The sequence below is a fragment of the Thamnophis sirtalis genome, unplaced genomic scaffold, assembly GCF_051295495.1.
Source record: "Thamnophis sirtalis isolate CommonGarterSnake01/CBP01778 unplaced genomic scaffold, rThaSir2_p1.2 scaffold_15, whole genome shotgun sequence".
In the NCBI taxonomy this organism is placed as follows: Eukaryota; Metazoa; Chordata; class Lepidosauria; order Squamata; family Natricidae; genus Thamnophis; species Thamnophis sirtalis.
In genome coordinates this window covers 37951778-37969048 of record NW_028261395.1, presented here as the reverse complement: position 1 = coordinate 37969048, position 17271 = coordinate 37951778, and the positions used below count along the sequence as shown (strand labels likewise).

The 17271-nt window shown below is 48.8% G+C and overlaps 1 protein-coding gene across 2 annotated transcripts in view; it reads left to right on the top strand.

The window, feature by feature from the left end:
* Positions 1–17271, top strand: part of IGSF21 (immunoglobin superfamily member 21) — a 161065-nt gene that overhangs the window by 103697 nt on the left and 40097 nt on the right. For both annotated transcript variants that reach the window (XM_087702191.1, XM_087702190.1), the window contains exon 4: positions 8391–8509. In XM_087702191.1, coding sequence (XP_087558317.1) covers positions 8391–8509 — 119 coding nt within the window. The remainder of the gene's footprint in view (positions 1–8390; positions 8510–17271) is intronic.

The window sequence follows — 17271 nt, the reverse complement described above, 5'->3', positions numbered from 1 at the left end:
AGAACTAAGGGGAAATTTCCTGACGGTTAGGACAATTAATCAACGGAACAACTTGTCTCCAGAAGTTGTCAATGATCCAAAACTGGAGATTGGACAGCCATTGGTCTGAAATGATATATAGTCTTCTGCATGAGCCATGGGGATTGGACTAGAAGACCTCCAAGGTCCCTTCCGACTCTGTTATTCTGTTATCCTTCATCTCCTTGGTCACCTCATCATGTAAGCAGGTAGGTGAGCAAACAGTACATCAAGGTGGCCACGATGGAGCAGATGGTAGTCCTATAAAAAAAAACCAAGTTGCTCTTGAACCACTCAACTTCCTTCTCCACCCCTTATGAATAGCTGATTCTCAGCCGCCGTTCTGGGCTGGATCGAAGCAACTCACACCTACCTCTCTTCTCCTTTCAGCTTTCTCCTTGCTCCAGATGGTGTGAAGGCCGAGTGGAGATAGAGAGGGTGGGAGGGAGGGAGCCAACTGGGTGAGGAGGACCATTAATGGGTTTTGAAAGACCTGGGAGGCGAATTTCAAGCCTCACCAAAAGGAGCGATAAAAACCAACCACTGGGTCCCACCACGAGATTCCCTCTCCGAATCTGGCCGCCTTGTTCGCCCTCATTTCCTTCTCTCCCCAGCTTCATCTGGCGGATAAATTGGCCACCCTCGGAGCCGCCTGGATCAACCCCACGTACTTAAATCAGATACACTGGCTGATTTGTATCCCAGGGAAGCAATGACCGAGCAATCGCCAGCTGTGCTCAACTCCAAGGATCAGAGCGGAGAATGCTGAGAAACTTGGCATGGCCCGGATGTGTGACGGCATATCAGGTGCTCCTGGGCCGCCTTGCTCCTCGGGAGAAGCACAGCTGTTCGGGTCCCTTGGCCCCCTGTCCCACGTGAGGGGGATGGGGGTTCCAAGAGAGACAGGCTGGCTGGCTCTGGATTCCCCTGTTGGTTTTGGCACCCCAAGAGGAGGGATGTACTACACTACAGTATGAAAGAAATTGTGATTATAAGTCGAGGATTAGGGAGGGAGGGAGGAACGAATATGGGAGGGAGGGAGAAAGAAAGATGGAAGGAAGGAGAAATAAGGAAGCCAATGAGGAGGGGAGGGAGATGGGAGGAAGGAAGGAGAAATAAGAAAAACAAGGTGGGAGGGAGGGAAGAAGAACGGGAGGAAGGAATATGGGAGAGAGGGAGGGAGGGAGGGAGATGGAAGGAAGGAGAAATAAGGAAGCCAATGGGGGGAGGGAGATGGAAGGAAGGAGAAATAAGAAAAACAAGGAGGAGGGAGAGAGGGAAGGAGAATGGGAGGAAGGAAAATGGGAGAGAGGGAGGGAGGAAAATGGAAGGAAGGAAGGAATATGGGAGGGAGGAATGAAGGAAGATGGAAGGAAGAAAGGGGAAATAAGGAAGACAATGAGGGAGGGAGGGAAAGGGAAGGAAGGAGAAATAAGGAAGGGAGGGAGGAAAGAAGGAAGGGAGGAAGGAAGATGGGAGGAAGGGAGGAGAGATATGATAGATGGAGGAATGTATAGGAAGGAAGGAGGTAGGGAGGGATCAGATTGATAAATTGGAGGATGGAGGAATGAATGGATGGATGGATGGGAAAGAAGGAAGGAAGGAGCGATGGGATTGGTAGATTGGTGGATGGATGGATGGATGGAAAGGAAGGAAGGAAGCTCTCCCCCCCCCCCCAAGTGCATCAGAGAAGACATGGATGCTCAATCAGAAACCGTTGGCATGATGGAGGCCTTGGAACCCCGTTGCTTTCTTCCCAATCAATCTTCTTCAAGCGGACTCTGATCAGCTCCTGTTTGGGAAAGCATCACAGGCCTTTTTAGACAGACGGGAGTCCCGGGAGCCTTAACCTCTGGGCTCCCAAGCTTCACCCCCCCCTCCTCCTCCTCCTCCTCCAGCCCCAGGGGGGGGGGGGAGAGACGGTGTTTCCGCCTGCCTCTCGCTTTCTCCTCCGTCTGCTTCCCCCCACCCCTCCTTGCAATAATGCAATTACTTACCCTTCTGAGGAGCTGTCATTGTTGGTAAACTCTAGCTGCTAAATAGCATTACACACAGATCTCTCCTTTAAAACCTTCACTAGTTTATTAATAGTTTATTGATCCCTAAGCCCCGTCGCTGGTGAGAAAGAAGCTCCGTTCTGATCTTCCCTCCTCCTCCCTCGCCGTTATCTGAATACTGACTAACCAGGAGGCAGATCGATGGCAGTCAATTCCCAGGAGGGCGAGAGAGAGAGAGACTTGGGAGAGTGAAGGAGAGGGAGGGAGGGAGAGGGAGAAGGGGAGAGGGAAAGATGAGAGAGAGAGGGAGAGATGGGAGTGGGAGGGAGGGAGAGAGAGTGAAGGGGAGAGGGAGAGATGTCAGAGGGAAGGAGAGGGAGAGTGGGGGAGAGGGAGAGTGGAGGAGAGAGAGATGAGAAAGGGAGGGAGAGGGAGAAGGGGAGATGGAAAGATGAGAGAGAGAAAGAAAGGGAGAAATGGGAGAGGGAAGGAGAGAGGGGGAGAGATTGAAGGGTAGAGGGAGAGATGTCAGAGGGAAGGAGAGGGAGAGTGGGGTAGAGGGAGAGTGGAGGAGAGAGAGATGAGAAAGGGAGGGAGAGGGAGAAGGGGAGAGGGAAAGATGAGAGAGAGAGAGAGAGAAAAGGAGAAAGGGAGAGATGGGAGTGGGAAGGAGAGGGGGGAGAGATATATGACAGAGAGGGAAGGAGAGGGAGAGTGGGGGAGAGAGAGAGAGAAGGGTGAGAGAGAAATGGGAAAGGGAGGGAGAGGCAGAAGGAGAGAGGGAAAGATGAGAGAGAGAGAGAAAGGGAGATGGGAGATGGAAGGAGAGGGGAGAGAGAGAGAAGGGGGAGAAAGAGATGAGAAATGTAGGGAGAGAGGGGGGCCTCTCCCCTCTCAATGTCATATGAAGGTCTGAGAGATTTTTGGGATGAGGTCATCATCAGGGCCATCTCCCTCCCCAAAACATTTGGACACGTCTCTTTGGAAACTTCACTTGGGCTTCTAAGAAGCTTTTACGTCAATAAATTGCTTTTTTCAGCACCGTCATAACCTCAGTCAGTAAACGGATAGCAATAGCTAAGCTAAGACTTATATCCCGCTTCACAGTTGCTTTTACAGCCCTCTCTAAGCGGTTTACAGAGTCAGCCTCATTGCCCTCAACAATCTGGGTCCTCATTTGACCCACCTCAGAAGGATGGCAGGCTGAGTCCACCTTAAGGCGGTCGGGATCAAACTGTTGGCAGTGGGGCTGAATTAGCCTGCAATACTGCATTCTAACCACTGGGAGGGAAGGGAGGAAGGAAGGAATAGTACTTAAGACTTATATACCGCTCCACAGAGCTTTTACAGCTCTCTCTAAGCAGTTGACAGAATCAGCCTCTTGCCCCCAACAATTGGGTCCTCATTTTACCCATCTCAGACAGATGGAAGGCTGAGTCAATCTTGAGCCGTCAGGATTGAACTGTTGGCAGTGGGCAGAGTTAGCCTGCAATACTGCATTCTAACCACTGGGAGGGAAGGGAGGAAGGAAGGGAGAAGGAAGGAGGAAGGGAGGAAGGAAGGAAGGAAAGAAAGAAAGAAAGAAAGAAAGAAAGAAAGAAAGAAAGAAAGAAAGAAAGAAGGCAACTGCGCTCTAACCACTGCACCGCCGAGGCTCTTCATGGGCCTAAATTGAGGATTATGTGTAGATCCATAGTCTTTGCAGTTCTTGGCTCGATTCTTACCTTCCTTCTCCTCGCTTTTCGTTCCCTGGTTGTCAGCGAAGGCAGGCAGGTAGATTTTCCATGTCTATCCCAAGTTAACCCGTCGATTTAACTTTTTATTACGTGGATGTTTGCCCGGGGCAGCTAATTCTCTTCCCCAAACCAAGATTTAGCTGCCGAGCTTGTACATTTAAAAAAAAAGATTAGCCTCCTGAGAGTTAATTTCCGAGACCCGCTTTCCTGGCCCCTGCTTTCCACTTCATCAGACGTCGGATCAATTAAAGGGAGATTAAACAGATTGAGGGAATTTATTCTCTCCGTCCCGCAAAGATTTAATTTACCTATCGGCTTCCCTCCTCTGGCGCTTTCTCAGCTGGTGGCCTGAGCATGGAATGCTCTACGTGTCACCCAAGGCAGGAAAGTCGCATTTTAGACCCACGGGGGTCTCACTTGTTCGGATCTCAAGGTTCTAGTCCTTGTTTCCCCCTCCCAAATATTCTTCCTTTTTGCTTCTTTCTCCTTATTTATTTAGGGTTTTTTTCTCATTTCTTCCTATTGGTTTTTCTTCATTCTGCTTAAGCTCACCACAACAAGACCCCCCTCCCCCAGTTTTATCATTTTGGGGGATGAGAGCCCCCCCCCTGGCTGTAATTTGAGCTCTCCGTTCACCTGCCCTCAATTTCTCCTCTCTGGGACTCCTGTTTTCTAAACTCTGCACAGCAAGCCCACCAAAATTGGTTTCATCTGCCTTCCTTCCTTCATTCCTTCCTCCTTCCCTCCCTTCCTACCTCCCTCCATTCCTACTCTCATCCTTAATTTCTTGCTCAATGTTTTCTTTATTTCTCTTTCTTTCTTTCTTTCTTTCTTTCTTTTTCCTTCCTCTCTTTCTTCTTTCTTATTCTTTCTCCTTCCTTTCTCCCTCTTATCCCTCCATTTCTGCCTCTCATCCTTAATTCCTTGCTCAATGTTCTTTCTTTCTCTCTCTCTTACTTCCTTTCTCTTTCCTTCCTCTCTTTCTTTCTTCTCTTTTTCTTATTCTTTCTCCTTCCTTCCTTCATCCCTCTCTTATCCCTCCATTTCAGTCTCTCATTCTTGATTCCATGCTCTTTCTTTCTCTCTCTCTCTTTCTTTCCTTACTCTCTTCTTTCTTTCTTATTCTTTCTCCTTCCTTCCTCCCTCTTATCCCTCCATTTCTGCCTCTCATCCTTAATTCCTTGCTCAATGTTCTTTCTCTCTCTCTCTCTCTTATTCCTTTCTTTCCTTCCTCTCTTTCTTCCTCTCTTTCTTTCTTATTCTTTCTCCTTCCTTCCTTCACCCCTCTCTCTTATCCCTCCATTTCAGTCTCTCATTCTTGATTCCATGCTCTTTCTTTCTCTCTCTCTCTCTTTCTCTTTCCTTCCTCTCTTTCTTCTTTCTTTCTTATTCTTTCTCTTTCCTTCCTCCTTCCTTTCCTCTTATCCCTCCACTTCTGCCTCTCATCCTTGATTCCTTGCTCAGTGTTCTTTCTTTCTTTCTCTTACTTTCTTTCTCTTTCCTTCCTCTCTTTCTTTCTTCTTTCTTTCTTATTCTTTCTCCTTCCTTCATCCCTCTCTCTTATCCCTCCATTTCAGTCTCTCATTCTTGATTCCTTGCTCAGTGTTCTTTCTTTCTCTCTCTCTCTTTCTCTTTCCTTCCTCTCTTTCTTCTTTCTTTCTTATTCTTTCTCCTTCCTTCCTTCCTTCCTTCCTTCCTTCCTTCCTTCCTTCCTCCCTCTTATCCCTCCATTTCTGCCTCTCATCCTTGATTCCTTGCTCAGTGTTCTTTCTTTCTCTCTCTCTCTTTCTCTTTCCTTCCTCTCTTTCTTCTTTCTTTCTTATTCTTTCTCCTTCCTTCCTTCCTTCCTCCCTCTTATCCCTCCATTTCTGCCTCTCATCCTTGATTCCTTGCTCAATGTTCTTTCTTTCTTTCATTCTTTCTTTCTTTCTTTCTTTCTTTCTTATTTTTTCTCCTTTCTTCCCTCCCTCCCTCTTCCTTCCTTCCTTTTTTCTTTCTGTCTTGTCTTCCTTAGAGATTCATTTTGAAGTTTCTCTTCCAGGTTGGGCTTTGCAAGCACGGCGGAATCGCTTTGATTTTCTTTCGCTCCTTCTCCCCGGAGTCCTTTCCTGTACCAAACTCCCTCTCCCTTCCTCTTTTAGACCTGTTTTTTTTTGGTGTTGTTAAATCTGCAGTTGTGTCAGTAGATGAATTTCACAGCCCCAGTCGAAAAATGTCAAGGGCCAGAGCAGAGCTGAAGAGAGATTCTTCCAACACTCAATTTAATCCAGCGTGCACAAAAAGATTTTATTATATTTTTTTGATCCTCAGCTCTTTGGCCCGTATTCACCCCTCCTTCTACCTTCCATTCAAAAAAACCACCGTAGTTCAGGATTTGCCCGACGATCGATATTATTTCTCCACGTTTTCTGGAAGTAAAAATTGCATTTCCAATATCGTCTCAAACAATACGGTGCAGGCTTTCCTTTTCGACGTGGGAGTTGAGAAAAAAAAATAAGTGGGGAAAAAAATCACATGCTTTCTCTGCAGGTTCGGAGGCTCAGAGTGAAAATAATCTATCTGAAGTCTTGCTTAGGTCCAATTGACTGTCTGGAATTAAAACCAAGAATCCTTTTAGGCCAGACGATGAAATAAAGTTTGGATTTGTGCAGAAACAGCCCAGTCCCGTCATGGCGAATCTATGGCATGCGGGACACAAGTGGCACGCGGAGCCCTCTCTACAAGCACGCGAGCCGTCGGCCACCTCAGCTCCACCGCGGATACGCACCCGCCTCCCGCCAGCCAGTCACCTTCTTTTCGGATCTTTGCCGGCTGCGGGAGATGTGCGTGCATCAGGGATGGGTTGCAACTGGCATTACGGCCGGTATGGCGTGCTAATAATTTGGCGCACAGGCCAAGCGTGCGATCTGTGCCTGGGCACATTTGTACCTAAAAAGCTCTGCGCATGCACACAACGTTAGAAAAGGAAAACAAATTTGCAACCAAGATTGTTCAGTACTGAAAATCAAGATGGCGCCGCCGAAAATAGAACTGGTTCGGGGGTGTAGCAAGCCGAGTTCCTACCTATCCGGCTGAACCGGTAGGAACCCACCTCTGGTGTGCATGCGCAGGGGATCGGGGGGGTCACATGCATAAATGGGGGCAGGTAAGTCACACCCGCATATACAGGGGGCAGAGGGAGCACAGGGTCTATTTGGACGCAATTCAAGGTGTTGGTTATTACCTTTAAAGCCCTACATGGCTTAGGACCAGCCTATCTGCGAGACTGCCTACTGCCATACACCTCCCAACGGCCGATAAGATCCCACAGGGTGGGCCTCCTTTGGATACCGTCAGCCGGACAGTGTCAGCTGGCGGGCCCCTGGAGGAGAGCCTTCTCTGTGGCTGCTCCGATCCTGTGGAATCAGCTACCCCCAGAGGTCCGGACCTTACCCACTCTCATGGCCTTCAGGAAAGCCGTTAAAACCTGGCTGTTCCGGCAAGCCTGGGGCTGTTGACCTTAGTGTTAAGGTCCAGCCCCAATTAGAACGTATGTGTGTTGTGATTTTTAAACTATTTTTTACTTATTTTGTTTTTCTTTTTTCTTCTTTCGTTGTAAGCCGCCCGGAGTCCTCCGGGATTGGGGGGCCTATAAATTTAATAAATGAAATGAAATGAAATTTTTGGTTCCAGGAGGCTTCAGGGAGGCCTGCTGGGCCCAAAACAGGGCACAGGAGTGTGCAGCGTCCCCCCCCCCCGCATGCAGGGGTGGGTTCCGGCAGGCACTACTGCCAGTTCCCTCGTGGGTGGGCTGCGCGTGCATGCACAAGTGCAATAAAAATTGTTCTGCGCATGCGCAGAAGTGCAAAACAAGATGAACCAGAGAACCAGTTTGGGGGTGTGGCAAACCTGGGCCTTTGCCGATTCCAGCAACCCAGGCCACCAAACCACTACCGGTTCAGCCCAACCGGTCTTAGCCAATAGGAACCCATCACTGCCCCCGCAGCCCATTTTTGGTTCCAGGAGGCTTCAGGGAGGCCTGCTAGGCCCAAAATGGGAGGGCAGGGGGAGTGCAGTGGGATCGTGCGCGTATGCACAGGGGGTGGGGCAAATTGCATTATGGGTGTGGGCACATGCATGCACGCAATTTCGGCACAAAGGTTTGCCACTCCTGGCCCAGTCTGTTTACAGTCCTCATCTTACGACCAGAGTTGGCAGCAGAATTTCAGTTCCTGAACAAGGCAATTGCTAAGCAGGTTGCTCTCGGTTTTATGTCCTTTTTGTTCCACGGTTGTTACACAAATCACTGCCGCTGTTAAGTGAACCATGCCGTTGTTAAGCGAATCTGGCTGCCCCCTGTTGACTTAGCTGGGAAGGTCACAGGTTGGTGACCCCGGGAACGCTGCAACCGTCGTAAACACGAGTCAACAGCCAAGCGCCCAAGTTTTGATCATGTGACCGAGGGCGATGCCGCTGCAGTCGTAAGCGCGAGGACCACTCGTGAATTTGCTTTTTTCTCAGTGCCTTCAAACGGTCACTAAGTGAACGGTCAGACGTCGAGGACAATAAAGGGTTAGGAAAATCGCCATAATGTTCTGCCATCTCATTTTAAATGCATCCCAGTGTCCTTACATTCTCTGTTTCTCTCTTGTCTTTCCAGGCTTCCTGAAGTCCGGATTTCGGACAATGGACCCTATGAATGTCACGTGGGGATTTACGACCGGGCGACTCGCGAGAAAGTGGTCCTGGCCTCAGGCAACATCTTTCTCAACGTGATGTGTAAGTAGGAAGCATCATCCCTTTTCACCGACTGCTGGGATTAGCTGGGAATTCATGCTCTAACCCCCACATAGTCCATTCCCCCCCCTCCAATATTCCTCCTTTTTGCTTCTTTCTCCTTAATTTTTTTTACCTCTCATTTCTTCCTACTGATTTTTCTTCGTTCTGCTTAAGCTCGCCAAAACAAGAAACACCTCCCCCCACCCAGTTTCATCATTTGGGGGGGATAAGAGCCCCCCCAAAAAAACTGGCTGTAATTGGAGCTATCTGTTCACCTGCCCCCCAATTTCTCCTCCCCGGAACTCCTGTTTTCTAAACAGGAAGCCCACCACATTTTCTTTCTTTCTTTTTTTCTCTTTCTTTCTTTCTTTCTTTCTTTCTTTCTTTCTCTTTCTGTCTGTCTGTATTTCTTTTTCCTTCCTTTCTTCCTTCCTCTTTTTTTCTTTCTTTCTCTCCCCTCTCTTTTTTCCCTTCTTTCTTTCCTTCCTTCCTCCTTCCTTCCTCTTTCTTCCTCCCTCCCTCTCTCTTCCTTTCCTCCTTCCTTCCTTCCTCTTTCTTTCTTTTTTCCTTCCTTCCTTCCTTTTTCTCCCCTCCTTTCCTCCTTCATTCCTCTTTCTTCCTCCCTTCCCCCTTCCTTCCTTCCTTCCTTCCTTCCTTTCTCTTGCACCCCTCTTTCTTTTCTTTCTTTCCTTCCTTCTTTCCTCCTTCCTCTTTCTTCCTCCCTCCCTCTTTCTTCCTTCCCCCTTCCTTCCTTTCTCTCACCCTCCCTCTTTCTTTCTTTTCTTTCTTTCTTTCCTTCCTTCCTCTTCCTTTCTCCCTCCCTCTTTCTTCTCTTCCTTCCTTCCTTTCCCTTCCCTTCCTTCCATCCTTGGGGGTGAGGGGTTCTTTAACCCCAGGGTTGAAACAAGGGGTCCTTGGTGCTCTCTTGAGCTCGGTGGTTTCCCTGCAGACATTTCGTGACGCAACTAGGTAATGCCCTCAATGCTGATAACGTCACTTAGTTTGGTAACGCAACGTCTGCATGAGTTGTGTGTGCTGGAAACCGTCCAGATTTCTTTAGGTTTTCTTTACAGTTTTTCCATCAAGACCTGCTGGCAAATCCTGCTGATTCTTTCTTGATATCACCCAGGTTGTTTTTCCTCACACAGCTTGCCTGTAAATTCTCCCTCCTCTAAACCTGGTTTCTGTAATGCATCACAATACCCTTTTCAAGTGCAGAGCCACTTATCTATAAGAGCTTGTCTGGATTATTATTATGCCAGGAGGTGATCAGGATCCTTTACTCTTTGACTTCCCACCTCCATGAATTTTTGAAGAGGAGTGAAAACAGGGGAAGGAAGTCTCTTCTCCCCCCAATCTACTAAACAATAAAATAAAAATAAAAAGAAACAACACCTGCATTTCTTCGACTGAATCACTCCATAACTCACCCCTGGCCTGCAGACCCTCTGTTACCAACGGCAGCGCCACAGTAGCCTTTTTTCCTCCTTATTTTTTAAAAATAATTTATACCCAGAGGGCAGCCGGCTGGCTGGTTGCTGGACGCATACATATTGAGTTGTTGGTTGTATCGTTGCTACGGTTTTTCATCATCGCACGTTCCCCCTCACCCCCCCTCTTCCCCAATGCTCATTTTGTGACTTCTGTTTTAAAATAGATCTTAACTCTTTTGTGCCGCAAAGTGTGTGTGTGTGTTTGTGTGTGTGCATACAAAGCTAGGGATTTGTTGCTCCCTCCAAACCAGAGCTTCGCGGCATAGGGTGCCCTGCTTCCCAAATAATATTGTTGCTGTTGTTAGTTGCGAAGTCGTGTCCGACCCATTGTGACCCCATGGACAACGTTCCTCCAGGTGTTCCTGTTCTCTCCCATCCTCTGGAGTCCATTGAAGCTCACGCCTGCTGCTTCGGTGACTCCATCCAGCCATCCCCTTCTCTGCCGCCCCCTTCTTCTTCTGCCCTCCATCGTTCCCAGCATGAGGCTCTTCTCCAGGGAGTCCTTCCTCCCTCTCATTAGATGGCCAAAGTATTGGAGTTTCCTCTTCAGGATCCCAACTAATAATCACAATTTAAAATGAGCAGGGTGTCTGTGGTCGTAAACATGGGAGACCCTTCTCTTCTCTTTGTCAATCTGGACTTTGGCACTCCAGGGAGGTGGTTGGAGGGTGGGAGGTTGAGGCTGACACACACACACACACAAACACACTCCTTGAGTCTTACAGCGAGATTGTCGCAGTGGGGTGAGTTGTGCCAAGCATCAAAGTAGAGCAGCTGTTGGAACTCTTGTTTACCGGCAGCGTCGTGGTACCTGATGTTGACAGATGAGCTCAGGTGGGAACTGGGACCGGTTCGTCACCGGCTGTTCTGCATTGCGGAAACTTCGCGGGGTGAGGGTACTTCTCGGAACGGCGAGAGAAACCCACCTCCCCGCTCTCTGGCCAACCGTCCGAATCTGGTGGCAACTTTCCCCAGGGACACCCCCCCCCCCCAAGCTTCTGGTCTGTTGATTGATCCTACCTGTCCAGTTGGCGAATCCAGAAAGAGAAAGTCCTGGGGTATTGTTTGTATGTATAATTATGTATTATATAATGTCGCGTTATATGAAGTGTAAAACTTTCTTGAATAAACCACATTGGCATAGAAGAAGCAAAACCGGCTCTGGGATTCCCTATTCCAAAACAAGCATATTAGTTCCCCCTTTTTTCCCTATGGGCCACCCACCATCCATTACATCCTTGTGGGTGTTCCAATAACGGAGGCTTTCAAGAAGAGATTGGACACCCATTTGTCTGAAACGTATAGGGTTTTCTGCCTGAGCAGGGGGTTGGACTAGAAGACCTCCAAGGTCCCTTCCAACTCTGTTTTTCCGTCAAGACCCAACTAGCCTCCAGAAGTTGTGAATGCTCCAACATTGGAGGTTTTTAAGAAGGGACTGGACATCCATTTGTCCAGAATGGTATAGAATTTCCCTGCTTGAGTAGGGGGTTGGACTAGAAGACCCCCCAAGGTCCCTTCCAACTCTTATTCTACCATCCCAGATCCATAAATCAGTGGAAAAATTGGCTTCCAGAAGTTGTGGGTTCTCCATCATTGGAGGTTATCAAGAAGAGAATGGACAATCATGTCTCTGGCATGCTATGGGACAGTGATGGCTAATCTTTTCGTCCTCGCGTGCTGAAATTGCGTGCATGTGTGCAACAGCATGTGCGTGTATGCCCACAGCCAATGTGCCCTGTCCCCTATGCATGCGCGGGTGACCCCCCCCCAGCGCTCGCCCCCATGCATGCGTGGGACACCACCACCCCCGGTGCCCCCATTTTGGGCCAGGCAGGCCTGCCTGCAGCCTCCTGGGACCAAAAACGGGGTGTGGGGGTGCTCCCACGCATGCATGCGTGCCCCCCACCCCTCCCCGTCCATGTCTGCCCGTCTCCCACATGTGCGGCAGAGACCCAAAAATCAGCTGGCTGGTGGGAGGCGCATGTGCAAGCGCGGTGGAGCTGAGCTGGGCGATGGCTCGCCTGCCCGCAGAGAGGCCTCCGCGTGTCTCCTGTGACACGCGTGCCATAGCTTCCCCATCACGGCTATAGGGCCTCCTGCTTGAGCAGGGGGTTGGACTAGAAGACCTCCAAGTCCCCTTCCAGCTCTGTTCTTCTCCCAAGATGCAACCAACCCAGGAGTAGAGAGACTTAACGGAGAATTCAAAGATGGACTTGTTAAAAAAGCTTCTATAGGGAAACAGATGGTCTGACCAAATTACATATTTTAAAACCAAACGAACAGGAAAAAAAAAGGGGGGGGGCTGTTGGTATCTTTAAAACTTAACAAATTCCCTGCCGCTCCGACTTGTCATAGGCCACACAGCCCTCTCTACCAGAGGCTGTTTTAAAAATAATAATTAAGTGGAGGAGGGGTGTCAAAGGGCCGTGAAAATCCAAGGACGGCAATCCTGTAATATTTTCCGTGCTAGGCACTAATGTTTGCAGCAGGAAGAGTTTTACAAGATTGCTAATTGGTGCTGGGTTGAAAGCGAGGAGGGGGGTTAATCTTGGTGTGGGTTTTCCTCTTTGTGTAAAGCTGCCACCGGCTCTCCTCTCTGTAGCATTTTCAGGGCTATTCGGATCCAACAGACCGTTGCGTTATCCCTTTTCTGTGGAGGTAAGATTTGTGGGTATGCATGAGAGGGAAAGAAGAATAGGCAGAAATTCATCTCCATGCTTTGCATTTTCCAGTCGATATTTTTTTAAAAAACCCACCTTGGGTGGGTTTTGCAGGGCAGAAATATTCCCCTTGAAAATGTAGGGGGGGGGTGCAGAGAGGGAAAAAGCCTGCGAAAAATGCAAGCATCGGAGAAAAATGATTGCCACAAAATAGAGGAATACATCAGGAGAAATAATGTGTCACAAAAGTGAAGGGAGTAGACATTTTTTAAAAGAAACGGGAGAAGGGAAAGTGAGAGAAAGAGAGAGAGAGTGAGGGAGTGAGTGAGGGAGAGACAGAGAGAAGGAAAAATACATATAATGATAGATAACAACTTAGATATGTAGAAAAGTGCCAGGAAGTTTCTCATCTCTTTGAATCTTTACTGCTGAGGTAGTTATGAGTTATGGCACATTTTTGCCTGGCCAGGTTTTGTAGACGGCTGGGTACAGCGTGCCCAATTGGGTGCCAATCATCTCGTCCATTTGTCCAAGCTCCACTCTGCCCTGTCGAGTGTTAAGAGAGACTCCCTGCTTGAGCCCAACATGGGGCAGACCCAAACAACAAGGCTTTGGGGTGTTCCTTAGAAAAATAGAGCAGGAAGGGGGGGCAAATTCTTTGTGGACGTCATACCAAAGTGGAGATTCTCAGTCATCCAGGTCACGGTTGTCCCAAAGGTGCTTTTTCAAACTTATTTTTTTCATAAATCGATCAGGGAATAGAAGAGGAACTTACCAAATTTGCAGATGATACTGTTGCAGAAAATGACAGGCTTTAGACTTCTCAGGATACAGGAAAAGTTTATTTGGCAGTCAGGTTCAGAAAGCTAGCCCATGGCTTAGCATTGCAAGTTCTGAACAACCTTCATTATCGAAGCACGCGTTCTTATACATTCTCAAAAGCATTGCAACACGGAAATACTTAACACATTTCTAGAGGAGAAAGCCTTATAAGGAGATGGGGTCTTACTTCTCCTTTTGTTTATGGAGTACGTGTCATTAACGAACTTTAATTGAACCTTGGACTTTTGACATAGGCTTTTGACATAGGCTTTTGACCTAGGGACATCTTGTGGTTAGGCACTGGCTTCCTGTTTCTTTTGCAAGCTCCAACTCTGTCTATGTGGCTTTTAATATAGAAGTAAAGGTGCTCTAAGAGGCTGTCCAGCCTGACCCAGTAGGTTTCACACTTAATGTCCAAATCTCACCACGTCTGCTTTAATGCTAAGCTGGCAGGAACAGCCAACACCCTAGAAGATAGGCTCAAGATCCAGAAGGGTCTTGACAGACTTGAACACTGGGCCCTACCTAACAAAATGAAATTCAAGGTAGAGAAAAGTAAAGGGTAAGAAAAAACAAAGGTACTCATACAGACTGGGTGAAACCAGGCTTAATAGCAGTGACTGTGAGAGGGATCTTGGAGTCTTAGTGGCTAAATATAAGCCAGCAGTGTGCGGTGGTAGCCAAAAAAAAAAGCCAATGCAATCCTAAATTGCATTAACAGAGGGATGCAATCAAGATCAAGGGAGGTACTAATACCACTGAAAGGGGAATTTTGAACGTGGAATTTTCTTGAAGGCTTTTCAGAAGGGGTTGGCCATTGCGTCCTTCCTAGGGCTGAGAGAGAGTGACTGGCCTAAGTTGGCCCAGCTGTTTTCATGCCCAAGGCAAGACTTAACACCATCTCTTGGTTTCTACTCTAGTGTGTTAACCAAATTGGCTATCGCAAAATGTTAGAAGTGTTTTAATAGACCTCAAATCAGAAGAAGGAGAAAGAAGAAAGAAGAAGAAGAGGAAGGGGAAGGGGAAGGAGAGGGAGAAGAAGGGGAGGAAGGAGGAGGAAGAGAAAGGAGGAGGAAGATGAAGAAGAGAAGGAGGGGGAGGAAGAAGAAGAAGAAGGGAGGAGGAGGAGGAGGAGGAGGAGGAGAAGAAGAAGAGAGGAGGAGAAGAGAGGAGGAGAAGGAGGGAGGAGGAGGAGTAGGAAGAAAAAGGAGGGGGAGAAGGAGAAGAAGAAGAGGAGGAGGAAGGGGAAGGGGAGGGAGAGGGAGAAGAAGAGGAGGAGGAAAGGAGGAGGAAGATGAAGAAGAAGAGGAGAAGGAGGGAGAAAGAAAAAGAAGAGAGGAGGAGGAGGGAGGAAAAGGAAGAAGAAGAAGAAGAAGAAGAAGAAGAAGAAGAAGAAAGGAGGAGGGAGGAGAAGAAGAAGGAGAGGGAGGGGGAGAAGGAGAAGAAGAGGAGGAGGAGGAGAAGGAGAGGAGGGGGGAGGAGAAGGAGGAGATGTCCCTCAAATCTGAATTCTTCTTCTTCTGTTAGCATTTAGGTCTTGGTTCTGAAGGACTTTTCTGAGTTCCTTCTCTCCTCCTTTCTCTCATCAGTCCCTCATTTTGATTTGACAGGTCCCCTTTCCCCCAGATGGATCCTGTCAGCCACTGCAGCCAGAAAAGAATAATTCATTTCCTAACAAGAAACCAAAAGATGTAATTAACTGAGGGGGGGGGTGTCCTAGGAGACACCACCCCCTTTCCATCTTAAAACAGCCTCATAAATAGAACTGGCCCTTTTGACAAGGCCAATGAAGTCCCAGAGTTGAGACCCGCGATGATGTCCTTCCTAAGTTACTTCTCTTAATTCAGCCGGGGGGGACATAATTCAGCATTCGTGGACATTTTCACATAGTATATTGCCACAAACATTTCCTGGTTGGGCCTAGCAGGCCTCCCTGAAGCCTCCTGGGACCCAAATGAGAAAATAAAGGAGGGTGGAGGACATGTTTCCAACGCTGGTTTTTTGTTTTTGTTTTTCATTTAAACTTTGTATGTGAAAAAGAGAAGGTTGAGGATGGGTGCAAAGTTTACCTCCCCATTTTGCACAGATCAAGTGCACTGTGATTGATTATGCCTCCTCTGATTTGTATTATGATCTTGGTGACCATGTTCTCTGGGATGATCTACTCTCAACCAGACCTGTCAACCGTCCCATTGGCATGTGCAGTAAAAGAAACTCCTAGGACCGTGATGGCGAACCGATGGCACGCATGCTACAGGTGGCACGTGGAGCTCTCTCTGCAGGCACGCGAGCCGTTGCCTAACTCAGCTCCACCACGCATGCGTGCGTGCCTCCCACCAGCCAGCTGATTTTCGGGTCTTTGCCATGCATGCAGGAGACACATGCACATGTGGGGGTGGGAGTACAGTGCTCACCCCATGCCCCATTTTTGGTCCCAGGAAGCTTCAGGGATGCGTGCTAGGCCCAAAACAGGGTGTGGGGGAGTGTGGCGACCCCCATGGTTTGTTTTTTTTGTCCCAGGAGGGTTCAGGGAGGCCTGCTAGGCCCAAAACGTGGTGTGGGGGAGTATTGTGCCCCCCATTTTATGTTTTTGGTTCCAGAAGGCTTCAGGGAGGACTGCTAGGCCCAAAACAGGGTGTGGGGGAGTGTGCTGTCCCCTATGGTTTGTTTTTTTGCCCCAGGAGGCTTCAGGGAGGCCTGCTAGGCCCAAAACAGGGCATGAGGGGGTGCACCAGGGGTAGGTTTCTCGCCCCGTTCCAACCGGTTCGGTTGGAACGAGGCCGGCGGCATCCTCGCGCACGTGTGCGGCGTCCTCACGCACGCGGGTGGCGCACACATGCGTACTAGCGTCTGTGCGATGCTCCAGCTGCTCCTGGAGGATCGCGCAGGCGCTGTATGCGTCCTGCGCATGCGTGGAAGCGCAGAATTCATCAAAACCGGGTAAGGAGCGGGCGGGCGCGGGGGGGGCCTTCGCCGTTCCCGGAAGTTACTTACTTCCGGGTTCGGCGACCAATCGGTTCGCAGGGACCGCCGCGAACCGGTTGAAACCCACCCCTGGGGTGCACCCTCCCCGCAGCACATTTTTGGTTCCAGGAGGCTTCAGGGAGGCTTGCTAGGCCCAAAAAGGGGCATGGGGGTTGCGCGCATGTGTGTGTGGGAAATGCAGGGAAGTCGTGCGCATGTGTGGAGGGAGCGTGGGGGGTCGTGTGCATTCATAGGGGAGAGCACATTGCATTATGGGTGTGGGCCTGTGTGTGCGTAATTTCGCCCTGCAGGGACAAAAAGGTTAGCCATCCCTGTGCTAGGACATTTATCATTTTACCAAGGGTGTAACTTTACTGACAGATCCATATAGGTGCGGAAGAAGCAAAGCCAGTTCTAAGGTTTTGGCTGGAGGTGCAGCATACATAAAGAAAACCTTTCTCCTTCCCCCGGGCCGCCCAGTGTCCACTGTCCACCAATCCAGGTTAAGCATTTTATTTTGGGAAAAGAGTCTGCACTTTTCGAAAGACTTCAGCATCTGACCTTGGGGTTGTGAGATTTTCTCAGGCTGCAAACTGCTCACGTACATTCTTTTTCTCCCTCCTAGCTGCCCATACCTTCCAATCCTACCCCATTCCTATTTCTATCACTCGTCAAGTTGCCAGCGGAAAGAAGCACCTTTTATATCAACCTTGACAAGACCCTTCACACTGTCTCCTCCCCCTGTAATCCAGTCTGTCCAATTGCTGCTGGTCATCTCCTTCCGTTTTGCTCCTTTCCTAGTTCCTCTTATCAAATCTTCTTA